Consider the following 23245-nt stretch of genomic DNA (forward strand, 5'->3'; position numbering starts at 1 on the left):
TCTACACAGAAAGATGTAAGCTATCTGCAGCAGTGGCTTGAAGCATTTGTGACGTCTTTTGAACGGCTCATTGATGTGGAGTCTTTGGAGCCTCGGAGGTGAGTTGTTTTACACACAAATACACTTAAAGTACATTATGTTAGAACGCAGACTCCAGCACACTGTATCCTTTCCTCTTCCACGCTCGTCTCACTGCAGGCCAGAGGAGAGCAGCTCTGAGGTGCCCCTGCTCCCCAGAGAGGTCCTAGTCTTCCTCAGCACCCAGCTCTGGCACAGCGCGTTGCACCTGTCACACGCGTCGGACCAAAACAGTGAAGCACCACACCCGCTATTGCTCATCAAGTTCTTCATCATCGTGTGCAGGTGAGGCCCATCCACCAGTCGGATCAATACCATCGTACTGCAATCACAATTCATCCTGTAATCACTTAAACAGTAATAATACAGAGCTACTCCTGCTGGTTTCAGTCCTACTTTACAGTTAGTTAGTTCTGGTTTAGTCCTAGTTTAGTCCTTGTTTAGTCTAGTTCTTATTCAGGCCAAGTTGTAAAAGCCTGGGTTTAGATCTCTTTTACTCAAGTTTAATGATTCTTTGAAAGTTCTATATTTTCTGAAGTGGTAAAAAAAAAAAATTAATTAAAAAAATATTGCGTGCCAGTAACTAACTTTGCACAATATATTTAGTAAAGCTGTGCAGTTGATCAAATCAGTCATTTCTAATTGTCTACAATCCAGGTAACTTGTAAGTTAAACAATTCACACAGCCAGGTTTAAAAATAGGCAAATTGTTTGAACAAGACATTTGCTATTTGTTTACTGAAATAAAATACAAAAACAAATACTCTCTTTTTAAACCTTGAAATAAATGATTTTCTTCTTTCTTCCTGCAGGAATATGGAGAACATTGACCCTGAGAAGACCCCTGGTTTTGTTTTTGAAACCATCAAGCTTTTGGCTTTCTGTTTGCACCAGGTACTGTGTAACTAGTGAGGTTTAAGTGTTATTCAAACAGAGCTCGCTCTTTATTTATGGTGTGGACTTGGCTGTGCTGCTTATCCACTCCATCATCTCGAAAGGGCAGATTTAGTGTTCTGTGCAGCAGAAGAAATCAGAGAGAATTGATCCTGTCTATAAAATAGTGTGCATCATCGACGTATATGCAAGTGACAGAACGAGTTTATGTGAAAAGAGCAAAGGGTGTGTGGCCGAACCTCTATTCTAAGAAGAGGAATGCTTTACCTGTTCTGCCCTTAAGAATCATTGAAACAATATAAGGTTGCAACAATGCTGTTTTCTTACAACTCAGTTTGTATCTTGATACATGGGTCGGGACAGTCTAACCTGTCAAATAGACTTGAACTTCTCTTACTCTAACATGGTGCCTCCACTTTTTAGGAATCTCTGGAAAACTTGTAAATACTACCTGCTTATATGCTATTGATACATTTACTAAAAACTGAAATGACCTCAATACAAATCGTTTAAGGAAGTAAAGCAGGTTTTTAAAATCACAGCAGAACAACTGTTTTTTACATGTAAAAGCACCTTCAGAGGAATTATTGAATTAGTCACATATTATTTTTAAGGTTGTTAAATATACATTGATGTCCTTGAGGAGATGGGTTTGAAACGCAATGAAAAGCTTAAACTCCCCTCCCCATTCAACTTTAAAGTATTTTTTTGCTCTTGATCAGATAAAGAAAGGCCAAGAGGAGCTGGACTCTCTGCAGTTGGTGGTGCAGTATGGGCTGGTGCTGTGCGAGAGCCTGTTTGACCCTTATCAGACCTGGAGGAGACGCTTGTCTGGGTGAGTCTTGCTTTTACTGTTGGGTCACAAAGATAACCATGTAGTTCCACACAGAGGGAAACATTAACATTTGCTCATGAGGTGGCAATATCTCCAAATCTTAATGTGGTGATCGCCACCTCTTTATTGCTTTATTGTGGAAGTAGATTTTCCCTGAATTTTTCTCATAGTGTTTGAACGCTTGCTAGGGGCTAATCAGCTACATGGTAAATTATGACCACAAGACTTATCATTTGATCTGAAGTTTGTGGCTGGGTGCTGCTTGTGGTCGAGTGGATAGCACATATGCCTGTTGTGTGGGGCAGGCCGCAGCGCCGTAAGTCCGAATACGGCTCTTGAAAATTTGCTGTGTGTCATTCCCGTTTCATGCTGCACTGTCCTTTCAAATAAAGCTTACGGGCCAAAATATCCTTTAAAAGAAAAACATTAATACATTTGTTTCTGAAACTTTATAAACGGCAATGTTTGACTAAAAACAAAAATCCACGTTTGTCTGAATTACATACCACATACTGGTTTGCCTCAGCTGTCCCTTTAAACTCTTAATATTTTTAAAAGAAAATATTAATGGTAAATTTACAGCCCACAGCGGGCTTCAAAGTGCGCAGGACTGTTGCACTCCATTGACACAGAATCCAATTAATTAAATCTTTAATTGTTTGTTTGTATATTATATGGAAGTAAATACTACTAGGTATGTAAATAAAAATAATGGTTCTGTAAAATTTGGACTACTACATTCTTAGTATCTATTATCACTTTGAACATAATGGTATTACTAACTGCTACTAGTCCCATCAACATCTGACTGTAGCTTGACTCCCAAAAAACAGTTTACCTTCTGTTTACTTTGGGTAAATTTGTGTCAAATATTTACTCAAAATGGTTTGTTTTGTGTCAATGTACACAGTAGTACGTTTAACTACATATGACACGCTTTTTTGCTCGCTCCGCTTGCTATCGCTGCTTTCCTTATTTATTTTGCTTTTTAATCAGTTTTTGTCTTCCAAACATTTTTGCTTTAGACTTTTTCAAGTAAACCAAGGATTTTAAGAACATTTTTCCAGTTTTAACGACATATCTGACGCCAGCGACATGTCCGGGAGAAGAAGTGAGAAAGACTGTGAACGCTGTCGGAAATATCAACAAGAAATTAATGAGCTGAAAACACGGATATTTGTTTTGGAATCTGAAAAAGTTCTTCACGATACCATTCCTGTGTCAACCGACGGTAAGAAGAGCACACTTTTTACAAGAAAAACTGCTACTTTCAACCTAAACCGCAGTGACTCTGTGTCGTTTCCAAAACTGTCTAAAAACCAGAAAGACCAGGCTGTTTCTTGGAACAAACTTGGAGCAAAGCCTAAACGATACAAAGATAACGTGAAGTCACCTAAAATACAGCTCACCAACAGATTTTTACCACTTTCAGAGATGGAATTAAATGAAAAAAGGAAAGATGACGTGGCCAAAATACAGCGAGGAGGATCTGCCAAGGTCACGCAGATTGTTTTAGTTGGGGACGGCGCGATAAGTCACATGACGCATGAAAAGATGAACACACATTCTTTTCCAAGCGCCACTGTTTCTGAGATAACGTCACTCCTTCCAAATATTATGGCTAAGCATGGAGGAGCTAAACAGCTGATTGTGCACGTGGGTGCAGTGGACATGCGGCGGGAACAGACTGAAGTTTTGAAAAAAGACTTCTTGAAGTTATTCGACGTGCTTGATAAAATGGAAATCAAAACTTTCATAAGTGGACCTCTTCCAAACATCGACAGGAGGATAAACAAGTTTAGCCGGCTTCTTCAGCTGAACACATGGCTGTCCAAAGAGTGCTCCCCGAGAGGACTACACTACATTGAGAACTTCTATCTATTCTGGAAACGAGAGGACCTGTTTAAGAGAAATGGCCCCCACCTATGCAGAGTTGGAGTGAGGGTGCTGACAGAGAACCTGCTCCACGCTCTGAGGCATTGGACTGGGCCTGGACAGGGTCCTGAGCAGATAGTTAGAGAAGAGAGGAATGAGAGAAGAATTCCTGCTCCCTCAACCAGAGACCGAGCCAATGTTTCAACATCAAAAGCACCACAACCTCAGCCTCCACCAAAGGATTCATCAGCAGCTGCTCCACCACCACCAGCAAAGGATTCAGCTCCAGCTGCTCCACATTCACCTCCACCGCCTCCAGCAAAGGAACAATCTTCAAAGGCCTTGGACCCATCTGTGACAAGCCCAACAACATCCCTGTCATCGCCCCTGCCTTCACACCAGCCCTGGGTTCCCCCTGCAACATCTACTCCCACTAAAGATTCATCATTCTCCTTCTCATCTCCACTCTCACCCATGGGCCTTCCCAGCCATTTTGAAAGTCTGATCAAATCAGGCATTAAGATGGCTCCACTCACGCCCAATATAGCAAGGGCTATGCCGACTACACCAACAAAAGCCCCACCACCCATCCCCCCTCGCCTCTCACCTGGTCCCAAACTCTCCTTGGCTACAAAAGCCCCACCACCCATCCAACCTCGCCTTTTACCTGGTATCTCCCATAGCTAGGATCCACTGGGTCTCAGCGTTGCCGGGACTTATTGTCACATTAAAAATCAAACCAACCCGGGGCCCTATGTAAAAAGAGCCCCCCCTAGTGCTATTTCTGTAGTCACATCATCACACAGATGGAAAAACAAAATGCGAGTCAGGCCCAATCTGAGAAATGTGATTCATATTCCCTGTGAAAAGATAAAGCCCAGTCCCACTGAAACTAGTCTGAAACTTGCTGTGCTAAATGTCAGATCCTTATGTAACAAATCTCTCTTAATTAATAATTTTATTTCTTCTTATAATCTTGATTTTATGTTTTTAACTGAAACATGGCTTGACAAAAACACAGGAAATGTAGTTCTGATAGAATCTGCTCCACCCAACTTTAAGTTTGAATCTGAAACACGAGAAAACAAAAAAGGGGGTGGAGTCTGTGCTGTCTTTAGAGATGAAATAATTACCTGCAGGTTGTCTTTTGGGGTGTTTTCATCATTTGAGTATGTATCCTTTAAAATGGAGCTAAAACGGTCTCCATCCATTCTCTTCATTGTTTTATACAAGCCTCCCCAGCACTGCCAAAGTTTTATTGATGATTTTACTGAGATGCTTTCAGTCATATGCACAGACTTTGATGGTTTGGTCATTACAGGTGATTTCAACGTGCATGTTGATAATGTTTGTGACAGAAACGCTAAAGAGCTTGATGCTGTCCTTGAAACCTTCAGTCTTACTCAGCATGTGAGAGGCCCCACCCACAGCAAAGGACACACTCTAGATCTCATAATTACAAAGGGGGTAAATATTTCAAATGTTAATGTGATCGATGTTGCTCTGTCTGATCATTTCTGTGTCTTCTTTGACCTGTCTGTTTCTCCCAAACCTCCGGTTGGTCCTGCAGTTGTTCAGAGGAGACACATAAATGATGGCACAGGTGCACTGTTTATGGAAATGATAAACTTTGAAAATGTCTCATGTTCTAATGTAAATGATTTGTTGAACTCTGTTACATCTAGTGTTTTGAATGTTCTGGACACCATCGCCGGTTAAAAATAAGCAGAAGGCGCCGTGGAGAAATGATGATTCGGTCAGGGCACAGAAAAGGGAGTGCCGCAGGGCCGAACGGAAATGGCGCAAGTCAAAGCTCCAGGTTCAAAAAGAGATTTACAAAGAAAAGCTGAACTTGTACAACCTAATCTTATGTAGAACTAGGGAAAGATATTTTTCTGAAATAATTGGAAGCTGCAGTAACAACTCGCGTGTCCTGTTTGCCACAGTAAACAGATTAACAAACCCTCCAGCTCAGCTGCCGTTAGAACTCATTTCCACATCCAAGTGTAATGAGTTTGCATTATTCTTTAATGACAAAGTTCAGGGCATTAAAAATGCTATAAATCCCACAATGCAAAAAATTACCCTAAAACCACCAAGACACTTAGAGCTAACTCACTTTGCACCAGTAACTGACAAAACTGTCCATGAGATCATCACCAGTCTGAGTTCATCTACATGCTGCCTTGATGTGTTACCCACCAGATTTCTAAAGTCTGTGCTGAACAGTTTGTTAGCACCATTCACTCACATAGTTAACATGTCGCTTCAATCTGGAACATTCCCAATGTCTTTGAAAACTGCGGTCATAAAGCCTCTCCTAAAGAAGAGCAGTCTTGATGTCGCAGTACTGAGTCATTACCGGCCCATCTCTAATCTGCCATTTTTGGGCAAAGTCCTTGAAAAGGTTGTTTACCAACAGCTCACAGATTTCCTCTTGATAAACAACTCATTTGATGTTTTTCAGTCAGGTTTTAGACCTCATCACAGCACTGAGACTGCTCTTGTCAAGGTGACAAATGACATCCGCCTGAACACTGACACGGGCAAAGCCTCAGTCTTAATTCTGTTAGATCTGAGTGCTGCTTTTGACACTGTCGATCATGGGATCCTCTTACAGAGACTAGAGGACTGGGTGGGCATCACTGGCACTGCCCTAAACTGGTTAAGGTCCTATCTGGAAGACAGGAAGTACTTTGTTGAAATTGGTAGCTGTGTCTCAGACCACATGACCCTGACCTGTGGAGTGCCCCAAGGGTCAGTCCTGGGTCCCCTTCTGTTCAACCTCTACATGCTGCCGTTAGGTCAGTTGATACGCAGTGAAAATGTGTCCTATCACAATTATGCAGACGACACTCAGATCTATGTTTCACTATCGGCAGGTGACTATGGACCAGTAGATTCACTCTGTCACTGCATCCAACAGATCAGTTTGTGGATGCAAAACAACTTTCTCCAGCTGAACTCAGACAAGACTGAAATAATCGTTTTTGGCCCACAGAAACAAAGAGAAAGTGTTAGCGGTCACCTCCAGAGTCTCGCTCTAAAACCTACAAACCAAATTAGAAATCTGGGGGTAATAATGGACTCAGACTTGAACTTTAATAGCCACGTCAAATCAATAACATCAGCAGCTTTTTACCATCTAAAAAACATTGCCAAAATCAAAAATATAGTGTCAAAACCAGATTTAGAGAGACTTATCCATGCGTTTGTCTCCAGTAGATTAGACTACTGTAACGGCCTGCTCACTGGTCTCTCCAAACGAGTTGTAAAACAGCTGCAGTACATCCAGAACGCTGCTGCTCGGGTCCTGACTAGAACCAGGAAGTATGATCACATTAGTCCTGTTCTCAGGTCTCTGCACTGGCTCCCTGTGGCTCAGAGAATATACTTTAAAGCAGCTCTGCTTGTGTACAAGTCTCTCCATGGCCTAGCACCAAAGTACATCTTGGATATGTTAGTGCCATATGAACCATCTCGGACTCTGAGGACCTCAGGGACCGGCCTCCTGCTGGTGCCCAGAGTCAGGACAAAACATGGGGAATCTGCATTTCAGTTTTATGCAGCTAAAATCTGGAACAGTCTTCCTGAAGATGTGAGACAGGCTTCAACTCTGACAATGTTCAAATCTAAGCTAAAAACAGTTTTGTTTAGCTGCACATATGACTGAAAGGATTTTTTCTTTGCACTCTTCTCTTTTGTTTGTGATTTTATTAGTTTAGAAAATCAGTTGGATTGATAATTTTTAATTTAGTTAATTTTATTGTATTTCTGTTTCTGTAATTTCTTTGTGATTTGAATGCATTTTTCCTGCTGTGAAGCACTTTGAATTGCCTTGTGTATGAAATGTGCTCTACAAATAAACTTGCCTTGCCTTGCCTTAAGTTGGTCAGAGTGTAAGATGTAAGACATAAACCTAAACTTATCTTTGAACTTTACGACAACCTTTATGATCTATTTTGCTTGAATATGTATGAAGTAAGAAGAATCTGTGTGTTGCAGGGAGGAGGTGAGCGCGCTTGAGAGGAACAAGTATAAGTTCTCCCCATTGTCTTTACCAGAGGAGCTTCCTGCACTGTTTCATGGTGAGGACAAATTTCTGTCTGATCTCTGCATACCACAAAAACACCCCCTTATTTTTCTCTTTCTTTCAACACTGACCCAGTATGCTGCTCTTTTGTCTTTTTCTGCAAACTACATCATAATATCCCCAATTATCAGGTTCATGGGCAGAGTCCAAGTATTTGTAATTACAGGAGCACACTTGATAAGTAAGCACTAATCTGTAAGCCCCAAGGTAAACCCCAGAATGAGCAAGTCTGTGTTTGCCTGAAATGTGGGAGAGATTACACTTTAATGCTTAATAGAATGTGTTAATTGGAAAATGCAAGTGACTAATTGTGTAACGCCTGTCCAATTACAAAGGCTTAGGATTTTGTGCGACGTAGATGTGAATGGCAGCAGGGGAATTCTACTGTGTGTGCATTGCTTTGGTCTCAATGGGACAATAGAGACTTCTGTGGAGACTTGATACTCATTTATGTGTCTTGAATACCTGTTTACAGAGAGTCTACAAAACAGTAAAGACATCCCTCAGCGCCTTACTCTGCGATTGGTTCATCTCCAGGGAGCTGTCATCAGCGGCGGGAAGGTACTTTATTTTGTCCCTTGTATCCAAACTTGACAAAAAAAGTTAATCGCGTTAGTAAAAGTAATATATACGACCACTTTGCAATCACATAGATAACATGACTACAAGAACTACACATGCAGAAAAAAAACTGTATCATTCATCATCAGGCTTTCTCAGTTACCAATGAAAATGAATAATGATTTATACACTCTTTATGTCACTTTTCTGCGTTCCCTTGATTCTCTGTAAAATGCCATAATTACACATTGATACATTTTACAAACTGGTGCTCTGTTTTTTGTTTTTGTTTTTTGTTTTTCAGATAAAGGGTTATTTAATTTACATATCTACGGTTGTTCATTACAGAAAAATGGCCTCCTGTCCATCAGCCCGCAGGCCGTGGAGGACTTGTTCTCTGTTCTAAGAGACTGGTGCTGCCGGACCCCAGGCGAGGGCAGAGACGCAACTTTACCTCGGCTGACACTGCAAACACTGACATCCATGACTCACCTGCTGCACGCGAGCAGCCCCTCAGACCGCCTGGTCGATATCAAGACCATGCTCCAGAGCTACTTCCTCCTGCTCAACTGGAACCGCCCGCTGTGCAGTGACGAGCAGGACCGAGAGAACTGGGAGGAGCGCTTGGTGTCACTGCAGAGCCAAATGCTTAGTATGTTTTAAAAGTCATCACAAAACATCATTTCTACTCTTTATTTAGCACCTAGTTAATAATAGATGGTATGATATGATATGCTTTTATTTATTTATATAGGGTCAGTATATAATAAACACTGCCCAAAAAGGAAGGATGCATTGTGCAGTTTTATGCAGGGGGTGCTAATTATATTATGTCTAATTATGTTAACCTATGCTAGACAGGTTTAAGAATGTACAAATAATTTAAAAGTAGTTGAATACATGATCATTTTAGCATACAGTGTAGCAGACAAGTTACAATACAAATGATCCTGCTCTTGGACCAGACATTCTAAAACTGTTCAGCCCAATCCTCCACTTACACACAAGCACATTCACATGTCATTTAAAGCCACTCATCACTCATCATCACTCATCACTCATGGATATATTGGCCCTTGAACTTCAATGTAATACCACAAAAATCTGAATCCCAGCTATACTTATTTACTGTCCTGCTTGATTTTAGACTGTGGGCACCCAAAGTCTTCAATAAATATATATATTTTAGAAAGTCTGAACATGGTTACTTGTGTATTTAAACGTGTCACTTGTGTCTTTTAGCTGCTATCCCTGAGATCCTGCAGTGCTCAGACAGACCCGTTCTGCAGGCTGTCTTCTTAAACAACAACTGCTTTGAACATATCCTCAGGCTGATTCAAAACAGCAAGGTCAGAGCCCGATCCATCTTATGTCCATTTTTGTCCTGTATGCTGCTTTTTCTGACAATCAACCACATTTCGCCAGATTTATTGACATACTGAACAATTTTCTCAGAGCCCTGTTGTTAAATTTGAAGCCCACTGCCTCCTGGGATCATCTCATGTCTAATTGTGTCTGTGTTTGTGCTTGCTGGTGTCCACATACATGTGGTCTGCAGTTGTTTCAAAGCAGCAGGTTGGAGCATAAAGTTGAGTGTGACCTCGCCACATGCTTGCTCACAGAGGTTGAAGTGGACCAGGTACTCCAGGACTGTGTCAAACTAGTCTGTCAGCAGGAAATTCAGCCCCCTCTTCTTTTGGTAACAAGAAGTCCACCCTAAAGGAAGCAGCCCCACTGCATAATACTTTGTATGGGCCTTGGTCCATTCAGACAGTCTTGTTAAATTACATAAATACAGCATATGTTAATTAGTATCAGTCTTTGCATAACTGTTTATATACCCACATTTCTACTGAGTAAGTATCAATATGTTGATACTGATGCTCCCATTCCTAAATGTTTTCTCTGATGGAAACATTCATGTGAATATTTAACTATTTATTTTGGAGTTATTACTATTTTGTCTGGCAAACAAAATGTAATTAGCAAAAATGTATAGATATGATATCACATTTGTTTAAAATGCACATATTCTCTAATGCAACCATATTGTTGATCAAATTTGTAATGGAAATTATCACCTTTCAGACTGAGGAGACTAACAGCATTATGAGAGTCACCGTCAAATAATCTTGAAGCAGTGACATTCATTGACCATGTTTCTAATGCAAATATATAAAAGGTCAAAAAACTGCAGAACTTCTTTCCCAGAAAGAGATCCAAGGACCACAACAATCCACTCGAACCATGTCTATGTCTACATACAGGGACGACTCCTAAGCTTGCAGTTTGGCTGAATTCCCTGTTGACAGCACTGGGTTAATGTTTTTGCTGTGCATGAAATGGTTGTTGGCAACGCTTTTTCACAGCTTTAATTTTGGCGGTGACAGGATAGGTGTTGAGACCCTGTCATGCATTTCATATTTTCTCATTTTGTAATGGCCTTATCTTGTCTTTTCTTGATTTTTCACTTTTTAGTTCAGCTTTGGGTTTTTGCATGTCTGCACTGATCTATAATCAATAAGCACTAATTGTGATTGTGTGGTAATACTTTAGTTTGTTTTGCATCCACAGCTCTAGTGTGAAATGGGAAATGGCACAATTTATGACATTGTTGAATAGTTCACTTGTTCTGCACAAGAACAAGCTCACAGTGCAATGACGTAACACTATTGTTATATTTGCCTTCTCATTTGAATGTAGGTTTTGGAAAAAGCTTCAGACAGTATTACCGTGCATGCCTTAGGAGTCCTCACTGCAATAATGAGCCAATCTCCCTCTGCTAAGGTGAGTGAAAATATGTCATTTTTAAATCTAATCAGTTGATTGCATGTTAGTGCATGCAATTCCTTTTTCACTGCCTGATTAGGAAAAACAGTTTCCTTATAGATCGGAAATTTATTGATCCAGCTTCTCGCTGATGGAAGTGTGCCAGCTACTGCTCTATCCTTTGTGGGATGGCTTTCTCCAGCCTATTTCTGTCTTGTCCCCCACAGGAGGTGTTCAAGGAGAGGATTGGTTACTCACAGCTGTATGACGTTCTTAAAAGTCAAGGCCCGCCCACTAAGCGCCTGCTGCAAGAGCTCATGAACATGGTACGGTGCTTATGGACCCCAGTTCTTGGGTTTTGAACCAATTATTACATTTGAGCTGTATTAAAGCCTTATCCTAAAATCTCCTGACTGTATCTTTCAGGCTGTGGAGGGAGAGCATGCTAGTGCCCATCACTTGGGCATCAGCAATGACCAGCCTTTGTTGCTGCTCCTGCAGTGGCTTCCGGAGCTGTCAGAGCAGAGGGACCTCCAGCTTCTTGTGGCTCAATGGCTGGCCACTGTGTGCGGGGGCACATTTCCCTGTCGAACTGTGGCCGTAGAGGCCGGCATGGTGGGGGCTTTGCTGCAGGTCCTTTCTCAGCCTCAGAGGCTGGACAGGCAGTGTGCAGACGCCCTGCTGGGCCTTCTACAGGACCTGGGCTCACTGTGTTTAAGACCAGAAGAGCTGAAAGGGCTGCTCAGGCTCCTCCGAGTGGACCAGGACAATGGCGCAGTGGGTGGACGGGCTCATCCATACTGCACTCAAATCGTCAGGGTGCTGTCTGCGATGGCGGCCAGGGAGGGCCAGGACCATGCCCTGCAGTATTTTGACCTTACGCCTCCAATGGCAGGCATCATGGTGCCCACTGTCCAGCGCTGGCCGGGAAATGCCTTTGCATTTCATGCTTGGCTTTGTCTCAATTTGGAGTTTCAGCAGAGTCCCTCTGAGCAGGCACTGCACTATCGTAACTCCTACCCTTCCTCTGGAACTCAAACGCAACAAGACATTGGAAAAGGACCACACAGAAAACAGCTCTACAGGTATGACAAGTCAGCAGAGTGTGTGTGTGTGTGTGTGTGTGTGTGTGTGTGTGTCTGTGTGTGTGTGTGTGTGTGTGTGTGCATATGTGTGTGTGCGTGTGTGTGTGTGTGTGTTTGTGTGTCTGCAGACAATGTCCTAAAATGTTTTCCTCTAAAGTTTTTTCACAGCAAGCGGCACTGGACTAGAGGCCTTTTTCACTCTGCAGGGCGTGCTGGTGGTGGCTGTGTGCACTAAGAAAGAGTACATGGCTGTTGCTTTGCCAGAGTGCCGTCTGACAGACTCGTGTTGGGTGAGCCAAGATAAAGATTACCGCAAAAAAATGTGCCTGATTTTAGTTCAAACTAAATAGCTTTAATCAAGTGAAAGTCAATCATGAATAATTTTAACGGCACAGTGGTGTGTATCTCTATAGAAATACAAAACTGCGTATGGTAATCTTTCATCTACTGTAACCAAGTTTTAAAAATGACCTCTTTTTGATTCTATGTGCCCTTAAATAACAGCATTCAGTGGCCATTGTTCATATTTCTGGCCGTCGCCCGTTTGGCCAGAACTTGGTCACAATCTACATTGATGGAGAGCAGCGTAAAACTGCACAGCTCAGATTTCCATCTTTTAATGAGGTAATTACATGACTTATGTTTCATTTTTGCTGCTCATATTAGTTTAATTCTTTCTGTTCAAATGTTCATACTTGTTTCTTCTTGCAGCCCTTTACATCTTGCTGCATTGGGTCTGCAGGCCACCGGACCACTATCACTACCACTTCTCCCACTCTGCCCCCGTCATCCACGCCTCCCGCCGAGTTTGCCTTCCCCACACACGGCCCGGCTCTACTCAGGTCTCAGTCTTTCCCTGCTTCGTTCGCCGGTGGACACTGGGGGGCAGTGGGGGAGTCTGCAGTCCACACAATCCCAGCCGGGCTCCAAGACACAGAATGGGGGACGCCCACTTCCCTGGATGGGCTTTTGGGCACGGCGTTTATCTGTCATGAAGCCCTGCAGCCGGCACAGGCTAGGGCACTACACACCGCCGGTGGGCACGATGCCAGAGATTTGAGTTACATGCTGCATTTTACATGACTAACCTCTTTGTTTGCTTTACGTCATAGGCCCAAATCACGTGTCCCTATTCAAGGCAGAGGGAGAGTTATCTGAGCTTAACAACAAGCTTCTGCTCTACTACACTCCCCAGGTGAAGAATGCGTACTATGAAAAGTAGAATTTGCCATAATAATCACACTTAACAGAGGGGAGAAAATCACCTTATTGCTGATAGAGTAATCACTGAACTTCCAGCAATTTTTACTCCATGTGATTGTGAATTGGCCTAGAGGTGGGTAAAGTAGCCAGACATTGCACTCAAGCAAGAGTAACATCACTTTGAAATAATATTGCTCAAGTAGAAGTAATAAGTAAGTGTAAAAAAGTGCCATTGCAGAAACTACTACTTGAGTACTGAGAAAGTAAGTTTGGATGTGTATTACAGTATGTATTTAATAGATTCCTGAATTTCTGAATCTGAATGTAAGGAGTAAGAAGTGCAAATCCTTTGCCAACATGGAGCGTTTGTTTCTAGACTCACAGTAGGAACAACTCCACCATAGAATTCTGACACTCCACCTCAAATATTATAGACAGTATCAACACGTTATATGAATTCAGCTTATAGAAAGAAATTGTTATTGTTTTCTTAAATGTTTATTTCTTTTCTACAGGCATTTAAAGGCCAGATATGTCTAGATTTGGCACCTAATCACCAGTACGATGGCAGGCTGACAGGTCATCAAGTAGTCAACTGGGACATCAAGGTTATTTGTGTTTCCGCTTTACAAATTCAGTTGCATTTCTTCATCAGATAACAAGTGTTGCGTTCTTTTTTCTCTGGCAGGACGTTGTGAATGTGGTGGGGGGGATCGGTGTGGTGTTGCCTCTTCTGGAGCAGGTTTGTGGGGCAGAGCAGGCGTACAATGGAGGCCAGGAGACTTCAGACCTTCTCGGACCGGAGCTGACCTCACCCCGGAGTCCCACGGGAATGCTGCTGCCGCTCAAGAAGTCCTCTGGTGGGTTCTTGTTATTTTTTACATTTTTATTTCTAGAGTTGAGCTGAAGATAGGGCTGTGAACATTTTAATTGTGATTCAGTAATTTGTAAAAGTCAATGATATGTCTGTGTCTGCAGCCAATTCTCTGCCTGTAAAATCATGTGTTTTGGAGCAGAGTTCAGATTTTGAAGGAAGAAATTAGATTTTTTTTTTTTTTTTAATGAAAATGAAAATTTATTTTCAGGAATTTAATATTGAAACCCTTTTTATTTGCTTTTCATAAGTAAGACAAGATAATATAGATATTAGAGCCTTATCTGAAGAGGATATTTCTACATGCTGGGGAATTTGTTAAGATTTAAGTACAATCAGATATAACATTTCGTAGATAAATATCACTCAAATGCATAATATTTAATATATTTCAAAGAACACATTTAAAATTGTCAACTGTTGCACAATTCTTTGTAAACATCTGTTACGGCTAATGAACAAAAATACGTCTGAGATATGTTCGAGTGACTCATTCTGCGATATAGTGGTTGTAACATTTACATTGGTTTGTGGTTGATTCAGGAAGTTGTCTTGTTCCATTTTTCAGAGGGACGTCTTGAGAGAAACAGCGTTGCAGCCTTCTTGTTGATGGTGAAAAACTTGATTCGTCACCACCCCGTCAATCAGGACTGTCTGCTGCAGTGTCATGGGCCCAGCATCATCGGAGCCATGCTCACCAAAGTGAGTCTGACGCTGTCCAGACCAGAAGGAGTTTAAATATTTACCATTTAGCTGAGAATGTTCAACCTTTTCCATTCTGCCCTGCTGCATAATCACTGTGTATCGAGATGATGTGGCTTAATTCAAACAGTAGTGGCCCTTTCAAAAGGACTCGCATATGAGTGCACCAGCTCTAGGTCTAAAAAGTGTTATTATAATTGTACTACGAGACTGGTTTACAACAGACAATGAGTAGATAAAGGAGAGCTACACTTACGGGTGACGTTTTTGTTTATATAAGAGCACTTCGAATCTTTTGCAAGGCAAATGTGGTCTTGAAAACAGGTCTGGAAACATACAGTCCATAGCAACATACAGTATGTTGTTCACTGAACTGAAAGCACCACTTCATCAGCATCCAAGTGTTTCTAATAATAGTGGCTTTGTGGAGCCTGGTCCACATATAAATACACATTAGTCTTTTACACCCACACTTCCCATTTGTTTCTCAGGTTCCAGGAAACATGATGGACATGAATGTCTTAATGGCGTGTCAGCTGCTGCTGGAGCAGGTCTTCTCTGAGGGCAACAGTTCACTCCTGCAGCAGCTCTACCAGCACCTGCTCTTCGACTTCCGCATCTGGACCAAAAGCCACTTTGCTGTTAGTCTCGGTAAGACTCTGTGGCACTGTGTTAAATTACTATTTTTCACACTGTAAAAACATTCTAGCTACAATGATACTCTCTATTTATCTAGGTTTTATGTTGTTTATGCTATACTATATATTGTATGCAAATTAATCTTACCTTTGGGTTGACATTGACCTGCTTTGGCATGAACGCTGAAAGTAGTGGCCAAATATACTCTCTCTTTGTTTTCACAGCTCATGTCCAGTATTTGTCAACGGTGATAAACAAAGGAAAGCAGCGGATGAAGAGGAAGTTTGGAGTACAGTACATCCTGGACACCATTCGGACCCACTACAAGTCAGTGTCATTAGAGCATAATTTAAAAAGGCTTTGAGCTTTACTACTTAACTGACGCCACCGTGAACATGTGTGTCTTTGCAGCGTGGAGAAAGATGGCAGCCCTCTGTCGGATGAGAAACAAACCATACAGACGTCTCTATTTGCACTACTCAAAGATTTCCTAAAGTCCCCGACACAAGAGGAGCTCCAGAGTTTCTTTGCTTTCATTTTGACTGTCGGCGAGGAACGGCAGGTTGTGCACATGTTTCTAATCTATATGTGTTTCTAGATAAGCTTTGATTAATAAATAGTCTTATCATTTGACCTTTTCATTGGATATTTCTTAAGTACTTCACCTTAAAAAACATTTGAATTTCCATCAGGTGGTTCGGGCACTGGACGTGTTGTATGATTTGTTGAGAAACACTCCTCTTCGTGAGCAGGTCCAGACTTTCCTGCTGGATTGGGGAGTGGAGCAGCTGTACTGTCTACTCCTCACGCCCAACTTTGGAGACGAGGCAAAAGAACGAGTGTTTAGGGTACAAATGTTTCTCTACTGGTAAAGGGTATAAACAAAAAACACACTTACTTATTGTATATTTGTACTATTGGTAGGTTTTATATAAAATGATTAAAAGTGAACGGATTTCTGAGCGCAACAAGCAGAAGATTAAGCTGAGAGATGTTGGCTATCTGGGTCTGGTTTATCGCCTTGAAGATTTCCCTGTAACCATGACCTCAGTGAGATGTCTGTACGAGCAGGTCCTCGCTACAGGTAAATGTCTGTTGTGACAGAACACAGTTTTCATATATACCTATCTTATATGTTAGCAGTTTTTGACCATAGATTATTCCACATTTATTTTCTTTCCATATCACAGATGCCACTCCAAACTTCAGAGACCTCCTGGCTGTGGTCTGCCTTTCACATCGTGCTGAACTCACTGTGAGGTTAGATGTTTGTCGAAAGGTAAGTCTCAAACTTGAATGAATTTGACTTAACTTAATAGATTTTTGTTTATGTTTAACAAAGTCCAGCATTATAAACCATTCCTATATCAAATATATATTTTATTAAGGATATGTTCATTGACTGAATCCGGCTGATTTGATGTCAATAAAAAAAAAATTCAGTTTTTTTTTATTTCAGCTCTTCCATCTGATTTACGCCAATGCGGACTATGTAAAGCAGCTGGCCAAGTTGCCGGGTTGGCAGGATGTTTTAACCAAACTCTATGTGAAGGAGTCGTACGAGTCTCGCGCGGCCAGTGTTGCCAACTCCAGCTCTCACAGCTCGTTTGAACCCACGTACCGCGCTCCCTTGTGCAAAGACCAGGCTTTGGTCATAGACGACGCAGAGCTTTTCCTCAGCTACCGCACATCTGAAGACATTGAGGATGAGGAAGAGGAGGAAGGGGGACATCGTGACATGTCTGAAGGATTTTCTGATTTGTCTCAGTCGCCTCCAAGTGCTGAAGGAGGACGACTTAAAAACTTCACTGGATCTCTCCATTTTAAATCGTTTGACTCTGTGGATCAGGAAAGTCACTCCTCTTCTCTGTCGAACGCTGTGGACATAACATCAACTCGTCCAGACGAAGAGGGCAGAGACTACCAGCCCCTCTCTCCCTTTGGTACATCACCATTTGATTTGGACTTGGGGGGCATGGGGGACACAGGTACTCCCACTGGCACACCCTCCCCTTTGGAGAACAACAAGCCCTTTCCCCCTCTCAGACCCAGGAAGAGCTCCAGTTTGTCAAACGTGCTGGACGACACCAGCTACAACATCGATCAGCCCACGGGAGACACCATCTCCAACACATCCAACCCACAGGTACACGTGCTTCACATAAAAGGAAGGACAATATAGTACATTTTCATAATACATCAGGAATGTGCTAAAATTGCCAGTAAATGTTTTGTTTGAGTTAATGACCACAAAAGTGCAGCAATATTATATTTTTCTCTGGATGATTACACGGGCATTTCTGTATCTTTAAGTCAGCTTTTTGTTGTAATTTTTGTAAAGATTTAATTATAGATCTAATTATGCAGGGGTCCAGAACCACGATATTTAGTTTACATCTCCACCATTATTACACATAAAATGATCAAATTACATTTTTCATGATTACAAATGTGTGTGTGTTTTATTTTGTTATATTTTCTTTAGTGTTTGATTCTTGTTTTTTGTTTTTTCAGCAGACGCCTGAAGAGGAGCTGTGTAATCTTTTGACAAACATCGTTTTTTCGGTGTTGTGGAGCAGGCGCGGGGCCGACATGAACGAGGACGTGGTTTGGAGGGAGAGAGGACAGGTCTTCTCTGTTCTCACTAAACTGGGCTCCTCCTGCCAACTGGTTCGTCCGCCTGATGACATCAAACGCAAGTGAGCCATGACGACCAATAACACCACACCTTCACTATTGATTTTTTTTCTTTATTAGTGTTTTCATTCAGCTTAGTTTTTGTTCATGCTGTCAAGTCCAGCTTGTCCACTGGACAAGTTTTAAGAGTGAATATGCTTAACTTTTGTCCAGATCATGTGAATGTTAATGCGCTGGGAATTAAAAAAGGGCTGATGATTCAAGCTCCTGTCCACACACTGTCCTTGGACAAGAAGACACTTAAGCCACCTTGTCTCTAGTGTCTGGGTCAAAACATCTATTTTAAAATAAGCATCAGAATTAGATGAATTGAGCATGTACCAATACTAAGAAGAACACTTTGAGTGAGAAAAATGGCTTGCAAAGTGAACCTTGAATGTGAAAGGCAATAAATAGCGTTAAAAGTCCTTTTGGACAGTCTATGCACGTAATACTGAACATTTGACCTTTTTATTTCATTTACCATTTCTGTACAACAGTGGATTAGTTTTAAATGCTCTAGATGAGTTTTCATATACTTCTTTCTCTTGTGTTAGTCTTTTGGAGATGATGCTGGAGTCGTCTCTTACGGACCTGAGGGAGGCCCAGGGCGTCTCTCTGCCGTTCTGTCCCAGTCTTCTGCGGCTGCTCCGGCTGCTGCAGGACTTCCTGTTTTCTGAGGGCACGGACAACCGCTCGCTCTGGAGTGAAAAGGTGTTTATACTGAGTTTCACATGATGGAAACTCACATTATGGTGTTAATTTAAGATAGAACTCTACCCAGACTATGGTAGCCCTAAATCATTCCTTTTTAAATACTACATTTAAATATTAAAATACACTAAATGGTTAGCAAATGTGTCAATTAAAAGCACAGTACATAACTTTTTGGATGTAGAAAGTCACCTGCATAATTCCATGGAAATAGAAAGTTAAAACCATACGTCATTATGGTGATTGATGCGTTTATGCCATACTGTGGAATATTATTGCAAAAGGAACAACATTTTCATGGAAACGGGAGGAGGCTCATCCAGGCCAAGTTTTTATACATTTTTAGTGCAACAAAATCATCTAAAATGAAAACAAAAAACAAAACATGCTTTTGTTCTTGTCAAATCTTTGGGTAAAACAAGTTACGTGCTGTGTTTTAAACCATATTTTACAAACACAAAAACAATAATACAAGAAGAAAAACTAATCATGTATTATTTACAGTACTGTATATTGTAGTGTATTGTAGTATATTGTAGTGTTCTAGGGGTGTCTGAATGTGATTATATTACTGTTACTATTTTAAATACATACTTGTCCTCAAAACACCTCAAGAAAATATGTCAAAGGTTTTCTGTTACTCAATAACACAATCTTAATTTACTCACTTTCTGTCACCGCTCATTTGACCAACCCACTTGTAAAGGAAAGAATGTTTATCGGAAATAGAATTATCCCTGTAAGACAAAGCTGTAGGGTGTGACTTATTGACGACGAACCTTTTATTGTTGTGTGTTGGCTCAGGGTGGAGGGCGCTGACTGCATGCGGCACAAAGCACATGTTTAAATGCTGTTTAAGCTACATCTATTGCACTAAATATCTGTAATTTGTTGTTATTCCTCTGAGGTGTGGACACAGGCTTTGTTGAGTCCTTTGTTCACAGTGGCATTGACTGTTGCAGATTTTCGAGGGGGTGGTGAACCTGCTGGACAGGTTGCAGGCTTGGCACAGCACTCCCGGCAGTCCAGGCAACACGGAGCTCAAAGAAATGGCCCAAATCGGTCTCCGCATCATCACGGGATACATCCAACAGCAGAACACACAGGTCAGAAGCACAAGTTGAAAAAATGAATTCAACTTTTATAGTCCTGGGGAGATTTGTCCTGCGCAGAGACAATAAAAACAGGTACAATTAAACCCTTCAGATCCAAAGTTAAATCCAGATTAAACAAACAAACAAACAAACACACAAACACAGGCTATCCTAATAAAATGCCAATAAAACAATCAAGAAAATTTACATATCAACCAATGGATAAAAACACACTTACACACAAACCATGAGATAAAACGATACAAAATAAGTGCACCGACACTGTGGGTAATCCTTCACCGGTGCTTTAAATTAATTAAAAGGCAATTATTTAATGTTTTGTTCCACTGGTTCTCTTCTTGCATTCAATAATTTACATCCTACTTTAGAATATAATGATGAGTTCTGTATCCTTTTCCGGTAATGAACCTTATTGGGGAATAATAAATGGAGTTCAGAGGTTTTAAGACTGTGGCTGTAGAATACAAAATATATAATATCACTTTAATCCAGAACTGAAAGACATGTTTCCTGGATTAAATTAAATAAAAATTAAGAGGAATACACTTTTTATTCTGAAGAAGAATGACTTTAATCTTGTACGTGTTTGTTTAAAGAGAATTTTTGATTGATTCACATGTAAGTACAATTGTTTGTAGTAGGGCACTTGTGCAATCACATTACCATTTTTTGAGTGTCTTTTGGAGAACAGCATACATTTTCTTTTGTTTGAATTCATTAACAATTTTAAATTAACGCAGTTTTTGTTGGATGGAATGAAAATCCACTTGAATATTTTGAATCACAGCACAGGTAACATATAGAATTGCATCATCTGCATACAAGTGGATGCTACTAAGTTTTAGATTATGCCCAATTGAGTTTATATCAATTGTAAATAAAAGTGAGCCAAGGACAGACCCTTTAGAAACCCCTTTGTTAAAATAAGAAAATTCAGATTGAAAGCCATCAGCAGAAACAGCTTGAGCTTGAGGTCATCTGCAAACTACTTTTTTGCATTTGAATCAATCATTTGAATCCCAAGAGCATCCAGATGATCCAAGAGAATACAGTGGTCTACAAAATCAAAAGCCTTTGACAAATCAACAGAAACATTCCTCACGATTATCCAATGCAATAGCAATATCATTTATAACTTTGGTAGCAGCTGTGATAGTACTATGCCCTGGTCTAAAACCGGACTGGTAGCTATTTAATTTAATATTTAAGAAAACATGCATATGCTTATTAGCTTCTCCAAGAAGCATGTACTACTTTATGCAAAGGGAGAAAAAAAGTCCTTATGACATGGACATAGCCACTTACATTACATAACTTATAACATAATATTACTGAAGTAAAAGTACAAAGTAGTGATCCTGGAAATTACCTGGAAATAGTAAGTGTGAAAAAAAATATTCAACTCAAGAAAGAAAAAGTGTAAGAGTAACTGTCTGCTCAGAACCTCTGCTTTAAATTTGAAATTAATGTTAATAATGCACATTATTGATAACAGTTTTCAAAGAATAGACATATAAGCATATCTGAAGGAGCGCTGCAAGAAACACAAATGTTGAAATTATTTACTTTTGTCAACATAATGCTTTTGTCACTAATTTCTCTCAGAGGGAAGAGTAACCCTAATATTTTTACTCAAGTAAGAGACTGTTAATAAGATAAGATAAGATATTCCTTTATTGTCCCACATGGGGAAATTTCATTGGTGCAACGCAGGTAGATACAGAGGTAGATACAGAAGAACAGATCACTTATAGGAAGTCTGAAAAACACTTTCAGTAGAAGATCTCCTATAAATAAATAAAAACTCCCATAGACAAATGAATAAATAAATACATAAATACCATTGCATGTGATCACGACAGTAATTGCACATGAATATGTGTCACGACAGCACATAGATTGCACATGAATTTCACATGAATTGCACATGAATTCCAACAGCAATTGCACATATGACAGAATTGCACATGGTTAGGTCAGTATTGCGAGTGTTCAGTACTAACAGTTTTTGTTATAAAGTCTGACAGCAGCAGGAAGGAAAGACCTACGGAACCTTTCCTTCACACATCGAGGGTGGATCAGTCTCTCACTGAAGCTGCTCTCCAGAGCGGAGAGAGTGTCCTGCAGGGGGTGACACTCATGGTCCAGCATAGATGTGAATCTAGCCAGGACCCTCCTGTCCCCCACCTCCTGCACCGAGTCCAGAGCACAGCCCAGGACGGAGCTGGACTTCTTGATGACTCTGTCCAGCTTCCTCCTCTCCCTCTCTGTGATGCTGCTGCTCCAGCAGGCCACACCATACAGGAGGGCTGATGCCACCACAGAGTCGTAGAAGGTCTTCAGGAGTGGCCCTGTCACTCCAAAAGACCTGAGTCTCCTCAGGAGGTAGAGCCGACTCTGGCTCTTCCTGTACAGTGCGTCTGTGTTATGAGTCCAGTCCAGTTTGTGGTTCAGATGAACACCCAGGTACTTGTATGAGTCCACTCTCTCAATGTCCTGTCCCTGGATGTTCACTGGTGAGGGGGCAGTGGGGTGGCGTCTGCGGAAATCCACCACCATCTCCTTGGTCTTCCCCGCGTTGATGAGGAGGTGGTTCTGCTGACACCAGTCCACAAAGTCCTGCGCCAGTCCTCTGTACTCTGCGTCATCGTCGTCCGTGATGAGTCCGATGATGGCAGAGTCGTCAGAGAACTTCTGCAGGACACAGCTGTCCGTGTCATGTCTGAAGTCTGCAGTGTAAAGGGTGAAGAGAAAGGGCGCGAGGACAGTGCCCTGGGGCGCCCCCACACTGCAGGTCTGAGTGTCAGACACACAGTCCCGGGTTCTCACAAACTGGGGTCGGTCTGTGAGGTAGTCCAGGATCCACTCTGCCAGGTCATACTCCACACCAGCCGTCTCCAGCTTGTCCCTCAGGAGCAGCGGCTGGATGGTATTGAAGGCGCTGGAAAGATCGAAGAACAGAATCCTCACAGAGCTGCCAGGCTTTTCCAGGTGAGAGAGAGAGCGGTGCAGCAGGGAGATGACGGCGTCCTCCACTCCGATGCCAGACCGATATGCAAACTGCAGCGGGTCCATGGCTGAGCTCACGGTGGAGCGGAGGTGGTCCAGGACTAGCCGCTCCAGTGTCTTCAT

General features: G+C 41.5%; 1 protein-coding gene across 4 annotated transcripts in view; it reads left to right on the forward strand.

Moving 5' to 3' along the window:
- nbeal2 (neurobeachin-like 2) overlaps positions 1-23245 on the forward strand; it is a 48189-nt gene that overhangs the window by 5761 nt on the left and 19183 nt on the right. For 2 of the 4 annotated variants that reach the window (XM_072461454.1, XM_072461452.1), the window contains exons 2-30: positions 10-98; positions 199-363; positions 891-972; positions 1695-1807; positions 7688-7770; positions 8251-8336; positions 8685-8988; positions 9579-9685; positions 9895-9975; positions 11040-11123; positions 11333-11431; positions 11532-12190; positions 12348-12480; positions 12695-12814; positions 12902-13226; positions 13303-13385; positions 13909-14001; positions 14082-14253; positions 14836-14969; positions 15461-15620; positions 15833-15935; positions 16020-16170; positions 16301-16456; positions 16533-16692; positions 16799-16887; positions 17068-17754; positions 18123-18307; positions 18842-18998; positions 19961-20104. In XM_072461454.1, the coding sequence (XP_072317555.1) occupies positions 10-98; positions 199-363; positions 891-972; positions 1695-1807; positions 7688-7770; positions 8251-8336; positions 8685-8988; positions 9579-9685; positions 9895-9975; positions 11040-11123; positions 11333-11431; positions 11532-12190; positions 12348-12480; positions 12695-12814; positions 12902-13226; positions 13303-13385; positions 13909-14001; positions 14082-14253; positions 14836-14969; positions 15461-15620; positions 15833-15935; positions 16020-16170; positions 16301-16456; positions 16533-16692; positions 16799-16887; positions 17068-17754; positions 18123-18307; positions 18842-18998; positions 19961-20104 (5004 nt within the window). The remainder of the gene's footprint in view (positions 1-9; positions 99-198; positions 364-890; positions 973-1694; positions 1808-7687; positions 7771-8250; positions 8337-8684; positions 8989-9578; positions 9686-9894; positions 9976-11039; positions 11124-11332; positions 11432-11531; positions 12191-12347; positions 12481-12694; positions 12815-12901; positions 13227-13302; positions 13386-13908; positions 14002-14081; positions 14254-14835; positions 14970-15460; positions 15621-15832; positions 15936-16019; positions 16171-16300; positions 16457-16532; positions 16693-16798; positions 16888-17067; positions 17755-18122; positions 18308-18841; positions 18999-19960; positions 20105-23245) is intronic. The other 2 variants (XM_072461451.1, XM_072461453.1) reach the window with 2 other exon arrangements.

Source organism: Eucyclogobius newberryi, unplaced genomic scaffold (genome assembly GCF_026437365.1).
Source record: "Eucyclogobius newberryi isolate DKJ021-1_F unplaced genomic scaffold, fEucNew1.0.hap1 SCAF_3, whole genome shotgun sequence".
In the NCBI taxonomy this organism is placed as follows: domain Eukaryota; kingdom Metazoa; phylum Chordata; class Actinopteri; order Gobiiformes; family Gobiidae; genus Eucyclogobius; species Eucyclogobius newberryi.